At 41.3% G+C, this 16,190-nt stretch overlaps 1 protein-coding gene across 1 annotated transcript in view; it reads right to left on the reverse strand.

The window, feature by feature from the left end:
- The window catches only part of cubn (cubilin (intrinsic factor-cobalamin receptor)), a 157,897-nt gene that overhangs the window by 41,133 nt on the left and 100,574 nt on the right, over positions 1-16,190 (reverse strand). The window contains 7 exon segments of the mRNA XM_042331818.1: positions 1,847-2,072; positions 3,540-3,661; positions 4,408-4,557; positions 8,196-8,402; positions 12,422-12,593; positions 13,649-13,830; positions 14,878-15,018. Of these exon segments, the coding sequence (XP_042187752.1) occupies positions 1,847-2,072; positions 3,540-3,661; positions 4,408-4,557; positions 8,196-8,402; positions 12,422-12,593; positions 13,649-13,830; positions 14,878-15,018 (1,200 nt within the window).

A 16,190-nucleotide genomic window follows, 5' to 3' on the forward strand; every position in this document is an offset into this window, starting at 1 on the left:
GAATTGATTCCGCTGTTATCTACTCTCTGAACTGATTAAATTAAAGTTTGAGGAAAACGTCTAGATGAACTGATTAAAATAAGCTAATAAGGAACTCTGGGGGCAATCGTCGGTTTTGATTGCCAACACGTCATGGACTAAAATGATAAGGTTTGTATGTTTTGTCATTAAACATCATATTTGAAAAAAATAAATTTCTGAGCTATTTATTTGATTAAAACAAATCTATCAATGAAAACCATCAGCTATTTCCAACTGGAGAATGGAAAGGAAATATAGGCCACCCCGGCAATATCAGATTATGTGCACAAGGGAATATAGGACTGGTGTATTTGCAGTTTCAGTGACCATTATCTCTGCAAGCAGCCCCCCATTAATGAGATTACTCTCACAGCAGATGTCATGGTCTTTGCTGCTGACAGTACTTCTGAACTGTTTATTTTCCTAATGACTTTATCTCCTCGAAACCAGCTGCCAGAACAGAACACAACAGGAAGCTGCACTCACTTTATTGGGGAACGTTGCTTGAACCCAATAAACATTTATCCCTCCAGAGTGAAGCTCGAATCATGTTCAGAAATAAAGAACATATTGAATTATATAGATCAACACGTAAATTAAAGAAAGGCAAAAATGTATAATCCTTGCATTTGATATAGTGTTGTGATAAGACACCATATTAAATTGCAAGGTTTACACATTATTGCCAGTGTGCCTGCAAATATAGTCATTGCACTTTACAGTAAATTACACAAAGTCATGTGCCACAAGTAGCCTTGAAGTGACTAAGAACCACAGATGCAATTGGTCACATGCAGTTTGAAAGCAGCAGAAACCCAGGGCAATATTGAATTCCAGTGTCCATATTAAATTAAAGATAAATGAATTTATAGTTTTTACAAAAGACACTACCAAACAGATTCACTTATTCAGACTGGATATCTGTAATGTAATCTCACAGTCATGGGTTACTCCCATGAGTATATCCACCATATGTTGCGAGTGTCAGTGCTTTTAGGCTAATTCCTCGCCTTTGCTAAAAGATATTAGTAATAAGCATTGACTTTTTTTTTAGAATGGTGCAGTGCCTAACACTGGATAATGTTGTCTGCTAATGATCTGCAAGATGAATGTTGAGGCTGTTTCCTGATGATTAAGTGCCCCGTGATGTGATTGCACTGGCCTCGATATCGAGCTGGGAGTTGGTGCAGGTTACACAGCACATGTTGAACCAAGGCTGAACTTCCCTCAGAATCAAAGCTTTCAGAATTAATTGCTCCTTCTTCCCACAATCTCTTCACTTGTTGATCTTGCTCTCAGTATCACATAATCAACTGATTGGGCATATGGTAAAGAATATTATAATAATCCTTGCATTTGTGTTTCACATTGGGACAAGGTCGCAAAGCACTTCAGATTTACACTATAATGCAGTGACTATATATTTTATAGGCAAAACACAGCAGCCAATTTGCACACAGCAATGTCCCACAAACAACCATGAGGTGAATGACGAATTTTATCTGATAGATTGTTGACCAGATGACCAGAAAGAAAGAAATTCCTTTCTGTTTTTGAAGAGGGCCACTTCAACAAGCTGACAAGACCTTGGGTTAATGTCATCTGAAGGTTGAACCTCAAAGAATGAAGCACACTCTCAGCACTGCACTGTAGTGTCAACCTGGACTGTGTTCGTAGATTGTCATTGCCTTTGTACAAAATAGGGCTGTGACTCTCTTTTGTGTGCACTTTTTGTTAGGAGCAGAGCTTGTAAATTCAATGATTGGAACACATACAAAAAGAATCACTTTCACCAATTCTTCAGCTAAAGTCTTTTTCCTCATACCTGCTGAATCGGAGGTCCATGTGGCATCAAATCCCTTGTGTGGCACAGTGTTGTTAGAGTTAAAGATCACCAAGAGTCTGTTTGAGCCAGATTTTATGGTTCCTGGTGAGTTGGTCCCACAGTACTGGCCTATTATTGGGGAGCTGGAGGAGCCGCCATTCTTGATTGTAACAGAGTCCACGGTACAAGCAGAGTGAGGCTCCAACTCAAAGACTGTGAAGCTGAGCTATTAATGCCAAAGGACAGATAAAGTCAAAAGGTTACAATAATAATACTTAATAATAATAATCCCTGCATTTGATATAGCGCCTTATCATGTCTTTGAGATGTCACAAAGTGCTTCATAGAATATACTGTAAAGTGAACTAACTGTATATTTTGTGGGCAAACACGGCAGCCAATTGCTCACAGTAGTGTCCCATAAACAGTCGTGGATTGAGTGAACAATTCATTATCTTTTTTTAAGGAATTATTATTTACGGAAAAAACGATTCGCCAATCGATTAACAATCGGGTTCCTACATACTGCTAGGTAAACAGAGGCACGTGGAGTAAAGAAACTTGCTCAACATTTTGCCTTGCTGTGAACTGAACCCAGGTCTTTCGCTTGCGAGGCAAGTGCTCAAACCACTGAGCTACAGGACTCCATGGTTATAGCATAGAATGGAAATAAAACAATACAGAGATCCCACAGCATGAAACGTAACAGTCAACTGGAAAACACCACAAATTATGAACTTGGAAATGTTATCATAAAGTATTTTCCACACTACCGCTTCAGTGTGTTAAAACAATTACAATGTAATCCTTGCATTTGATATAACGCCTTATCATGTAAGACGTCTGAAAGCACGCCACAGGATTTTACTCCAAGTACTGTAGTAACTCTGTATATGTAGGCAAACGTGGCAGGCAGTTTGAACACTGCAACATCCTACAAACAGCCATGAAGTGAATAACCAATTTTATTTGGGAGAATGTTGGCCAGGACACTGGGAGAAACTCCCTTCTCTTTTCAGATATGACCATGGGGACTGAGGAACTATTGGCAAGGACAATTCAGCACTGATGAACTGCGATTATTAGTCAAACTTCAAAAACTATGAGAACTGATCTAGAGTCTCTGTATCAGACTTGGGTTTAATCGGGACTTGGTTTCTGTAATTTCTATAACAGATAAAATATAATTAAGTTAAACTGAAGATTTATATTTTCACTCTTTTTCCTTCACCTACATCCTCCCGTTGCCCCCTCCCCACTTCATTTTTCACCTCTTTTCTCCCACCTTTGCTCATTGACAGTAGAACATGCCAGGTTCAGCTAAGGTGCAGCCAGTTTCAAGGTCACAGCTCCCAAATTCTGCCCCAAATAAGCAATTTACAATGAATGGAGCTAAAAGTGGAATATGATCATATCAACTGTAATAATAATCACATGGGTCTTGATTCCACAACCACAGTACAGTAATTATAAAATAAACGTGTGTGTGTGCATATACAGACACATGCATAGGGAGACTGTATAAATCATCTATTTACAGATCATCATGGAAAAGAAGTGATCTATGATCCACTGAAGCTCAAACCTCTAAACAGAAACATGATAAATGAAACATATTTAACCAGGCAACTTAAAATCAAGGCTAAATTCTTCTGTTTAAAATCTGGTTTTGTTTCAAATAAAACATACTCACAGATATTGTGTGTCCTTCTGGGGCCTCCAGGAGCCATGCACAATGGGTCGAAGCAGTGTATGGGGATGGGAAGTTGGGGCTCGAAATCCTACCAGTACTTCCGGTCTGAATGCCTCCACATTCTGAAAGGTAGTGAGAAACCAAACTGAAACCAACAGATCAAAGGTTTTAAAGAGATATGACAGCTTCCTAAAACGTTGGTTGACAAAAACATTTTCCATTTGTTTACGAACTCAGCACAATGATCCAAGTCATGTCCAAGTACATCCCTTAGTTTTTATTCCAACCTTCTCCTCAACTGCTCACGTGACAAGCCCAAGTTAATGCTTCTTGGTTACCTATTCACTTCAATCACAGCACCCCCTACTTTTACTCACCTGATATCAGCTAACTCAGCATAGACTGGGGAATTAGACCAGGTTTATAAGTGTCAGTTCCGTGCTGGATGGACAGTACTGTTGCCAACAGAAGCAACGGGAGAAACCATGCTTTTAAGGTTACTGTATAATTTGTTTCTGTTCCCACAAGTATATGTTCAGAAGAATAAAATAGAAATTGTCTTACTGTATAAATATATATTGGGATCTGATTTGTGATATTCGCACACCAGATTTGTGGTGCTAATTCTAACTACCAGTCTGTGAGCACAGGATTGTGAACTTAGTCATTAGAATTTTTGATGTGTAAAACACAGCACAGGGATATATCCATCTGAAGAAAAAGAATACAAATGTGACAGCCTTTTAACAATAACATGTGGCTTTATGCAGTGGTGAAACGTTTAAGAATTCAATTATCATTTCTTAGTGGTTACAATAAAATAGGTTCTATTTTAAAATGGAGAATAGAATGATGTTGAACTACAAACCCGTAAATCTGTATTTGGCATTGAAACCGATATCTTCCACCGATGGGTTGGACATGAAATGTACCCAGACCTGGGAGTTGGCGATCACCAATGAAAGTCCAGGGGTTAGCTCCCCACACAGCTGGACTAAGAGCTCCCCGGCAGAATTTTCTGAGACATGAACAAAAAAGAAGTTTCTTTTAAAATCTCCTTTAAAATTGACAAAAATCACAACATAAAATACTTGATATAGCACCTTTCATGTCAGTGGATGTCACGATTTACTGTGAAGTGTAGCGATTGTGTATTTGTAGGCAAACGCAGCAGCCTGATTATGGACAGCATGGTCCCATAAACGGCCTTGAAATAAATTTTATTTGTGGGATTGTTGGCAAGGACATCCGGAGAAACTCTCTTCTCGAGTATATTTAACATCCACTTAAGCAGGCAGACGGGTCCTTGGTTTAACATTTCATTCAAAGGACGGCACCTCCAGTAATGCAACACATTCTTAGCTCTACCTTAGCGTGTTAACTTATACTATGTGAGTTCAAGTCCTGAGGTGGGACTTGAACTCACAACCTTCTGACTCAGTGATTTGTAATCACGCTGCCTGTCTGATTGCTAAAAATGTATTGCTTTTACTCCTCTTCTCCTCAATGTGTTTAATCCCATTTTCCTTCCACTGAGGCTCAGTTCAACAGACATTTGTTGTCTAAGTGGGATTACTCATGTGTGAGCCTTGACAGTGAGTGTTGCCTGCTGTTTCACTATCAGCTTGGGGGGTGGGAGGGGACATCACAGCTGAGCTACAGCTTGTCCGCATGACCTCCACACAATGCTCTTTGAGAAAAAGATGCTGTGTGTTGTACAAGAGCAGGAAGCCTGTTTGTTTCCCCTCACAAATCTAGGGCATTCCTGCTAATTGTAGTGTCGCACTGACTGATACACAGACATCTGTAGCGCAGTCACAGTCAACGAGTACGAGACTGAGCCATACCCATCAGGTCGAGAGTAAGGCAGGGCTGTCCCCTATCCCCCACCCTGTTTGTCTGCTGCATCGAACCCTTTGCACAGGAGGCCATCAGGAGGGACGAGAGCACCAAAGGCGTCACCATCCTGCGCAGCCATGGCACACAAGCCAAGGTCTCTCTGTATATGGATGAAGTCACCGTCTTTTGCACTCACCAAAAATCAGTCTCGAGCCTGCTAGGCATTTGTGACCGGTTTGAAGAAGCCTTGGGAACCAAGGTCAACCATCAGAAAAGCGAGGTGATGCATCTTGGAGACTGGAAAGAACGCAATCGCAAAGCTTTTGCGGTTTCGGCATCTGGTTCGGGGCTGCCGGTAGGTGCTAAAAAAGCTAGGAGGAGCGTCTAGGTTTAGTGAGAAAGAAACTGGTGATGTGGTGCCAGCGCTCGCTGTCCATCACTAGGAAAAACCTGGTGATAAAGTGTGAGGCCCTCTCGATGTTACTGTACGTGGCCCAGGTCTGATCTTTGACCAGGAACAATGCCACTGCAATCACCGGATAGGTCTTCCAACTGATCTGGGGGTCCAAGATGGATCGTGTCCACAGAAACACGATGAACAAAACCCTGGAAAAGGGCAGGGAAAGGGGTCCCTAATGTAGCCCTGATCCTCATGGCTACCTTTGTGTGCAGCTGCCTGAGGCTGTGTTGGAGCCATTCTATGCCAGCAACAAATGCCACCATGTGCTGGGTTTCCTACCTGTACCTGGTGCTGAGAAAGATGGGTCTGGCAGAACTGCCTCGAAACATTCCGCACAGTTGGAGCGTGCCAAAACACCTATCCTAGGTAGAGAAATTCCTGAAGAACACCATCCCAAACCCCCGCCCAATCACCGAGTGGTCTGCGCGACAGGTAGTTTAAACAGTTCAAAAGGGGGAGAGAGCAGACCCGATCGGGAGGTACCCTGTGGCGACAGCCAGCTACGTCTGGCAAAATGCCCTGACCAACAACCATCAGGACATCGCCTGGTTGGCGATAAATGGAGTCCTCCCCTTCAGGGCTTTCATGCATGGTCGAGGTCCGGGCCAGTCAGCACTTTGCCCTTGGTTCTGTAGACCCGCTGTCACGCCACTCGGTGCTGCATGGCCTCTTCCCGGGCACTCCAGAAAAAACCCACATTGAGTGTGCCTGGAGGATCATAAACTCGGTAAAGGACGCCCTTTGGCTCCTGAAACCAAGTGTTCTTCTGGCAGAACGAGGGGACAGTGAGAGCCTGCCTCAGGCTCGCCCACACTAGGATCAGGGACTATACACTGAGGGACAAGCTGAAGTTCGGGTCAACCGCAGCAAAGGCCAGATGGGGCCTGACCCCTGCAGGAGCCACTACTGCACAACCCACTCAGGGAGCACCCACCGGGGAGCCCACGAGTGCATCCAAAACTGACTGAAGTAAGGGTACAGAAGGACACTCGAGATGTAACCAAAGAGCGTCCTGAAAATGTACGTACAGTAAACATGTTTGCATACGGTGCACCTCGGGGGCGCCTTCCGAAAGCAGCAAGTGCGCCTTATCAGGGTGTGTGCTGGGGGGCACATGGATGTGGTGTACACAGGGGCTTCTCCCAACTGTGCCAAAGGGAGCATCCCATAAACATATGCACCACCTGTGTACGATGAAGGAGCGTACCGGGAGCACAGGAAAGAATTGTAACAAGATACTGTGTTGTTTTGGATTTCTGTTGTACTGAATATTATACTTATAAATATATTTTCATGAAAAAAAGCACCGACTAATTTCAGCTGATTCAGAACATGAACTGAACATGGGAATTTCCCTGTATGTGGAGTCCTGTAACTTAGTAGAGCACTCGCTTCGTAAGGACCTGGGTTCGATTTCCGGCATGGCGAAATGTTGGGCAAGTTTCCTTATTCTACATGCCTCTGTTTACCTAGCAATAAGTAGGAACCCAGTTGTTAGTTCATTGGTGGATTACTTTTCCAAGCATAATAATCCCTTCAAGTAATGAACAATTTGGTCCTCAATCCACGACTATTTGTGGGACACTGCTGCGTGCAATTGGCTGTTGCGTTTCATCCACAAAATTACTTTACAGCAAATGCTGTGAAGTGCTTTGAGATGTCTCGAAGACGTGATAATGAATTTGCTGAGCCATTAGGGAACTGAGGATATCAAATACATTGATAACTTACTTAATTTCCATTCAGGATGGTCAATTTACCCATTAAATAAACTGTGAAGTTCATTTTCTAAGAATAATGTACTGGCACACACATCAGACAATTTGTCTTTTTAAACATCATGATGCAGATACAAGTTATATCAATACATAAACACATTTCAGAGACACAACAGATTGTTACTGAGTGGTTACTGAGCAGTTTGAGTCAAAAAACTATAAAATATCTTGAATCATTGCTTTTAAAGATTGAAATATTGATTAAGGATCTCACATCATCAATGAATAACACTGACTTTCAGTAATTTCAATTCTCTGGAGACTTAATCTCAAAAGTCATCATTTACCTGTTCAGTGGAACTTATCTCTTTAATTCATTAAGTTGTGTTTTAATACTTTAGAATCCAATACTTGAAGAAGAAAAATATTTTGGTCCATTGTATCTTGCAAATGCTACCTGACCATAATTATGTGCTCCAATCCTATTCCTCTGCTCTTTTCCCACACTCTAATATTTTTCTCAAACATTAATCTATTTCCCTTTTAAATGTGATTATGGGCTCAACTTCACCCGATGCTTGTGTTAAAGTATTCCACATTCTAACTTCCTTTTAATATTGTCAACCTTAGTTCACTGACCGGATCGGATTGCAACGTGATCCTGCTCACAGAGAGTGTGGTGTTCCAAGTGGAAGTTGATGAACTCGATGTAGATAGATGAACCGGTGGAGGAGGGGTTCTGGATGAGCCACTCACAGTTAAGATTACTCATGTAGTCCAATTTGCCATTATAGCCTGGTGAAGTGAAGGTCCCTTCATTTGGATCGCCCAATGTACCTCCACACACTGATTAAAAACATAAAAGATAAAACCGCTCAGGTTCAGAAATAGCTTTATAGTAATCCAGTTACTTCATTGGTTGTTCATTGGAGTATTTGGTCATCCGACACAAGCTGAACTAAAAGTCCATTGATACGAAAATGTAGATTAGTCAACATTGGAAAGAAAATAGAGGGGTGAAAATTGTGACATTTGTTAATGGATTCAATGGGATGTATTGAACCTTTTATGAAATATCGTAAATTGTTCTGACATCCCCAATATCCAAAATGGCAACAATTCCTTTTCAAGGAGTCAACAGGAATATTGCAGTGCATGGAATTTGTAATAGAAGTGTTTAGTACTATGGCCTTTTTAATAATGAGAATTAAGTATCATTTCATACAATTCAATACAATAATTTCTCACAAATATCTCCCAATAGATTTTCTTTAATACCATGGGACATATTTTCATATTTATTTCAGATCTTCCGAATTCATTTTTTAAAAAATACATCTGCACTAAAATTCCATTGCTTAATTGGTTGAAATGGATTTTCCTCTCACTCCCACCCAGTCACCTGCGGGGTAACCCAAGGCTCCACTCTTGGCCCACTTCTTTATCTTATCTACATTCTCCCTCTCGGCGATGTCATCTGCAGACATGTGGTCAACTTCCATGTGTATGCGGATGACACCCAAATCTACTTCTCTTTCTCCAGCTGCGACTCCCAATCTGCTGATGTCCTGTCAGCTTGTTTGATGGCCATCAAGGCCTGGAAGAGTGCAAAATTCCTGCAGCTGAATGTCGGCAAGACGGAAGCCATACTCTTTGGTTCTTGCCAACGTCTTCTCTCCTGCGGGTCTGAACTCCTCAACCTCCCTGGCCTCTCCTTCAGGCTCTCTGAACCCGTGTGCAACTTAGGCGTCAGGTTCCATTCCCCGCTTTCTTTTCTACCACATATCCATTCCTTGACCAGGGCTGTTTTTTTCCACTTCTGCCATATTGCTCCATCCGTACCTCACAACTGACACAGCTGAAACTCTCGTCTAAGCCATTGTCACTTCCCGACTGCACTATTCCAATGCCCTCCTCACTGGTCTCCCCAGCTGCACCATTCACAACATCAAATTAATTCAAAACTCCGCCTCTCGGATACTCATCCGTACAAAACTCCACACCCCCATCACACCAGTTCTTGCCAGCTTCACCGGCTTCTAATCACCGAACGGAACAATTTCAAGATCATCTCACTCGTTTTCAAATCATTTCATTCCTTTGCATCTCCCTACCTATCTGACCTGCTTGTCCCCCACTCCACCACCCATTGCCTCCGCTCGGCTGACTCCGGCCTCCTCCTCGTGCCCTCTGTTCCACCATCGGTAGCCGTGCCTTCAGCTGCTTTGTCCGAAATTCTGGAACTCTCTCCCTCAATCCCTGTGCCTTGCCCCCTCCCTCCCCACCTTCAAGTCCCGCCTAAAGACCTTCCTTTTTAATCGTGCTTACGGTCACCTCCCCCCTTCCCCGACTCGTTCGTCAGACTCCGCCACTGTGAAGCGCTCTGAGACTCTACCCGGAAAAGTGCTATATAAATGGGAGTTGCAACATTTAACAGAAATCCTTTTGATGCTGTTGGTTAACCTGCTTCAGAGCATAAAGTTAAGGGATCAAATCCACTTGAATAAGATTTAAGAACAACAGTAAAAGGGTTTATAAATACAGTAAAAGAAAGGAAGAGTTGGGTGATTGAAGCAGGTCTCCAAGTATGAGAGTAGTAGTGGATAAGAATGTGGCAGAACTGTCAAATTAATATTTGGGTTTTTGATACTAAGGCACAGTACGCTGTACATTAGAGGCTAATGAAGCAAAATAAAGGAGATTAATATAAACAAGAACATCTTAATGATTGAACTAATGAAGCTGCAAAGGCAAATCTCCAGTTTTTCATTGTTTCCACCCCCAGGTATCAAAAAAAATTATGAAGAAATTGTAGGGGATATAACTGGATTGAGTTAAATTATTGGCTTGCCAAGCAGCACTGAAACTCCAAGCTCAGTGGCTGGCAACATTGGCACTACAGCAACAACTGTGGCTAACACTGACAGACACAATAAAAATAGTTAGAGGCAATGTAACATAGCTTGATCCAAATCAAGGGTGTGTTAGTAAGCTTCTTTATTTGTCAATCTAATCACTCATAAATCACTCATAAATCCACCACTCTTTGTCCCACTCCCACTGTCCTTTTATACTTCCTGCTCTTCTTCTTATTGGTCCTTTTATTCATTGTCAATTTAACTTTAAAGGAATATCCATCAGATATGACAAGATTGGTTTGGATGAAGAAGGATCTTAGCCCACCCAATCTCATCCTTTCAGAACACCCAAACCTACCTTCCCTCCATCACTGCATCAAACTGCTCTATTAAATGAATCCAGTGTCCTGGCCTCATCAGTCAATGAAACTTTGAGAACAATATATGTTCTCACTTTAGTTTTCAAGCAAACCAAGTGCCAGTGTCCCTAGAAACCTACTCATTATATAACTTTGGAACAAACAAACCTTGCAGTTAGTGGTCATTCGAGGACATGCATTGATCAGGTAAGTGATTCCAAATAGAGCCAGGGGTTGGTTTTCATGTCAAGAAGGAAAAATTACATTAAAGTGATAAGTCTTGTGATTTTATGAGTGTCCCTCTCTAAGGTCAAGTGGCCTGACCCAGAGAACAAAGTCAATTAGCATAAAGCAGATCAAACACATTTTAGATTCCACACCAGTGCTGTCATAGCCTGCAGGATTATCAAGTCATACATAAAGCTGTGCTATTGAAAACACCACAGTGGGGATGATGCGAGGGAGGGAGAGGGTAGATTTAGAACAGATAAGTGGATGACATGCAGATCACAAAGAGATACTGTGCAACTGGGGGCAAAGTTATAACCACTTGAACTATCACTAAAGAAGTTATAAACATTTGAACAATCACTAAAGATGTATTTGCTATTTTAGAACTGAACAGAGGAGAAACCTGATTCAGCCTGCACCGCAGTCCCCGGAACTCAATCCGTCTTCAGACCCTGACCTCACTTGGCCCGTGACAATCCTTTTTATCGGGAAATTTGTTTTACATTCTTGCTTTTAAGATGGCAAGAAATGTAACCCTGGACGCACTTAATTAAAATAGTTTCCATGAGAAATCCTTGGCCTCCCTCTCTCCCTCCACCCAAACTCTCCAGTATGAAATGCAAGGATGTTTTAATGCTGAGAACTACACACACAGCATCCCCCATCTCAAATGTTTATAAAGATATAATTCCTCAAACCTAAACTATTAGATGTCTTTCAACTAACCCAAACTTTCCTCTTCAACTGTGCCTTTGGTCACCTCCCTCTGTTTCCAGTTGGGAGTCAAACCACACCACCGGTAAGTGTTTTGAGTTGCTCTCACGTGAATAGTGCTATATAAACACAAGCTGTTGTTATTGTAATAGATGCCCTGCCCTTAACCTAAACAAATGGAGGCCCTGCCCTTAACCCAAACTAATTGATGTCCTGCTCCTAACTCAAATTACAAGGAGCCCTGCCCCTTTGATAATAAACATGTACTACAATGTCAAAAGACTATAGCTGACTAAGCTAACATAAACTACTGTTGACATATAATATATATCTCAATTATAATTGAGAATTAAATATTTAAACTACTCCAAACAAAGGCTTTTGGACATCAGACATTCAACAATTTAATAGTACCCCCTTTTCCCACACCCACATCTGAGGCAGCTCTAGTCGACAGGCAGAACCCAGACAGCAGTGGCTGGCCTACTAGTCATGATGCAACTTAAACTGACTAATGTGATATAAAGCTGTACGTCCGTGTCAAGGTACTATTTAGCATATATTGATGAATGTCAGAATAGTATTGACAAGCTGATGAATTTCTTGGGTATATGTAAAATAGCTGTAAAAATCACAAATATAACTAGAATGGTACAATGTGATGTTCAAAAGAGTATTGCTTGTTGTCTATTACATAACTCACCAGCGTCTTCTTCTGATGTATAGGTAGCGCTGAAGCCTCCATTGGAAACTAATGCATCAGTTACGAAGACAAGCTGCATGGTGTTTCCAGAGGACATCACGCTTACGTTAGAATTTAAGTTGCCACAGTATTTCTGTAGCCTGGGAGAGTTGGGCTGCAGGCCGTTGTATATCTGTTGATATTTTGACACAAAAGGATAGCATTAGGATTGCTTATATTTTTAGTGTTATGCAATCGTTGGAGACTGAAATGCGATATTCGTCAGTCCTGCCAGAAACCGCTAGGCACCTCACGCTGATCTTACGGAATTCTTCTCCGGATGTCGATCACATCGGGGCAGAGTTCCTATCATTCAGCCTGAGGCAATTTCAGTTACTACAGGATTTTCTATTTGTAACTGTTACAAATTTATATCCTTATATAACAGGAACCTTACTATAAGGCACTTTGGTTTGGAAAAAAGAAATACCTCCGCTATGCCAAAATTGTGGATCACTAGGCTCCACACTAAAAATGGCCACCTTCTGGGTCACAGGTTACTGCTGATGTAACTTCTTGCACTATGCAAAGGAAGTGCCTCCAATGTCGCATCATAAATGAAGCGACATTATTGGCACATTTTGCTGATGTCAGTGGTGATGTGCTGACCCAGAAGGTGGCCATCTTTTCACGCTTTGTTTTAATTTTGAGGTCCTGAGTTTATGAACCCAGAGCACTGCTTTATAATAGGATCGTCCTGTACTACGCATCAATATCTTGTTCATTTGATGTCGTAAATCTCTTTTCTCAGTGGATCCATTAATGAGAGTCAGCGGACTTGGGTCCCTTTTTAAAAAAATCTCCTAATTGAAACTGTGAATTAGTCATCCTGACCTGTCTCTATGGTCTCCTCACTGGGCTGTCTTTGAAAATGATTAATCGAGCCTGTGGTCATTAAAGGCAATGCATGAGTCCCAGTACAAGAGGTTAGGTGATTGTGAAACTGTTCCCATTACACAAATAAGCAGTGCTGGAAGGCAAAATGATTTGTAGAAACACAAGCCCCCGACCAGGGACAAGAGGACTTGTAGTTTACTGCTACTCGAACACAAAGAGCTTTCACCCCTTAATGGACCTACTGAAAGAACAGATTTATGGCACCAAATGAACAAGTTCCCAATGCCTAATATTATAAAGTTGTGATCTGAGTCCACAGCTGGAGAGCATCATTGTGTGTTACAAACTTACAGCAACAAAGTCGAGGTCACAATTCTCATGTGCTTCCAAGTGTAGGTCTGTGATGCTCAGTGTAACTCTGCGTCCTTCTTGCACTGTGATTTTCCACACACATCGACGACTGTGAGGATAGAGGTTTGGGTAGTTTGGAGAAGTGATGGTCCCTGTGGATGCAGTCAGTTCACCTCCACACCCTGTAAGACATTCATTTCATTTGGTCTCACTGCGGCTTCAGAAATAAAACTCCAAGACCTCTAATGTGCTAAATACAGGCTATTTACGAAAGTTTTGCATTTCCATTTTGAACTCACAGTAACAACAATAAATACAAAAGTGTGCAATGTTCTTAATTATTCAGGAATAATTTTTGGGGGTCTGACACATGCAGAAACCCATCACCATGCTTAAGAGTATCCAAACCAATCAGAGTTCCTACACATGATATTACCAGAGGTGTTTATTGGAATGGAATGCATATTCCCTCCTTAAGGTAAGCATCTTACTTATCTTATGCAATAAAATATTAGGCTTGGGGTCCCAGAGTGTGTGTTGGGATCCTACTGGAATCTAACCAGCTAAAATTGCATAGCTTACCATTGATAACAATGTCTGGCAAGATTTCCCACTGCTTGTCCAGCTAGGACCACTCTAACTCATTAAGTTTGCAAGGTTAACAGGAGCTGAGTGGGATAATTCCCTTTTCCCGGTGACCCGTCTGCCCTTCCAAATCCAGCCGATGAGCCAGGCTGGCTATGCGGTCATCGGCAGTGCCCTGGAAAACCCACAGAGGGTTCACTCAATTCTCCCATTCCATTGCCAAACATGTCACCTTGGAGCCAGTTCAGTTGCAAGGAAACCCTGCGTACCCCCTCCCCCATCCCCCAGGGAGGCACGAACATTTATAACAGGAATGTGTCATTTCAGATCAAATTTTTGTTATCCATATAATTATGGAAAATCTAGATCAGCACACCAGATCGTCATCATGTATCAGCTTGGTTTGGGTGGTAAAACTCTCACTTCTGAGTCAGAAGGTTGTGGATTCAAGCCCCATGTCTGGACTCATATATATTCTGACACTCCAATAATGTGCTGTGGGAGCTTTGCTTTGTTGGAAATGCTGCCTTTAACCCAGACATTGATAAGCACAAAATTAATGTTAAAAAAGATTTTTACTTTGTAATTTATTTCTATTGGGAAAAACTACTAATTGGGGAAAACTACCAATTAGGAAACATTACCATCAACACTCGCTTCAAATCCCAGGCGGAATCCCTTCTTGGTGTTGGAGGCATCTGTGTGAAAACGTACATAGGCGAAGCTGTCTGAAGTATCCATTGGGTCGAAGGTTGTGCTACCACAGTGTTTCCCCAGTAATCGGCCTGTGTGACCAAATCAGAAATTAATTACAGTAATATTTGGAACTACAAGATCCTCGTAATAATACTTGGGACATCCTCCCAATCTGAAAGGACCTATATAAATTTGCAGGAAATGATGTCCACAATGACCTTACGACCCAGAAGTTGCCAATTTTTTGACAAAAATATCATTGAAACTGAAAAAAAATTAAAACATTGATATCATCTATCGAAAATTAAAATAAATAAAAGTAGAAAAANCTATAATAAATATAAATTAGGATCACAATTATTAATGTGGGAAAGAGTCAGTCACGCTAAAAAAAAAGTTGAAATGTTGGATGCTGACATAGTTGGTTATTTCTGGTGGTAATTTACACAACAATGTCAGTGGAGTTCACATCAGAATTTTTATTTGTATATTCTTATATATATATACACACACACCCATAACATCTGTAGAGTTTAAATTACGATTTTCATTTGTAAATTCTTCTTTGCATGTATGTCAGAAAGTCTTTCACTGAACAGATGCTGTTGAGCTTTTTATTAAACCTCTGGTGCACTGTGCCATATTGGCCCACAAAATACACAATCATTATACTCCACAGTAAAATCCTGTGAAGCGATTTGTGATGGCCTTCTGACATGAAAGTTACTATAATCAACTGCAAAGACTATTATTATTAAATATTATTTCAGTAAAATTCACACAAGTCGTATCAATCAGGACCATAACATTTAATATGACTTATGCAAAGTTTGAGTTGCATTAGTCATATAAAATTCAATTTAATTAATAATCTACACTGAGCATGTGTAATTCAATGCAGCCAATAAGTGCTCATGCAGTAGTTTGTTACTGCAGCCCATGAGTGCGCCTGTAGGGTCTGGTCAAGACGTCATTTCCCGCGATTCATTGCAGCCGGTAAGTGCGGGAGTAATTGAGGGTAGAGGTGAGGCATTGCGGGTTAGGAAGTGATTAATATGAGTAGTGCAAATAAATCTAAGTGGTTTTGACAGGAAACCAAATGGGGCTTGGGTGAATGTACAAATCAGTCGATTATATGATTTATAAAGATAAGACTTATGTGAGTTTTACTGTATTATTATTGTAGTGTTAGGCCATTCCCCACACAAGGCCTGAGCTGTACCACCAAAATAGCACCCAGATCCTAAATATTACCAAAAAC

This window comes from Callorhinchus milii, unplaced genomic scaffold (assembly GCF_018977255.1).
Source record: "Callorhinchus milii isolate IMCB2004 unplaced genomic scaffold, IMCB_Cmil_1.0 Scaffold2, whole genome shotgun sequence".
NCBI classification, from domain to species: domain Eukaryota; kingdom Metazoa; phylum Chordata; class Chondrichthyes; order Chimaeriformes; family Callorhinchidae; genus Callorhinchus; species Callorhinchus milii.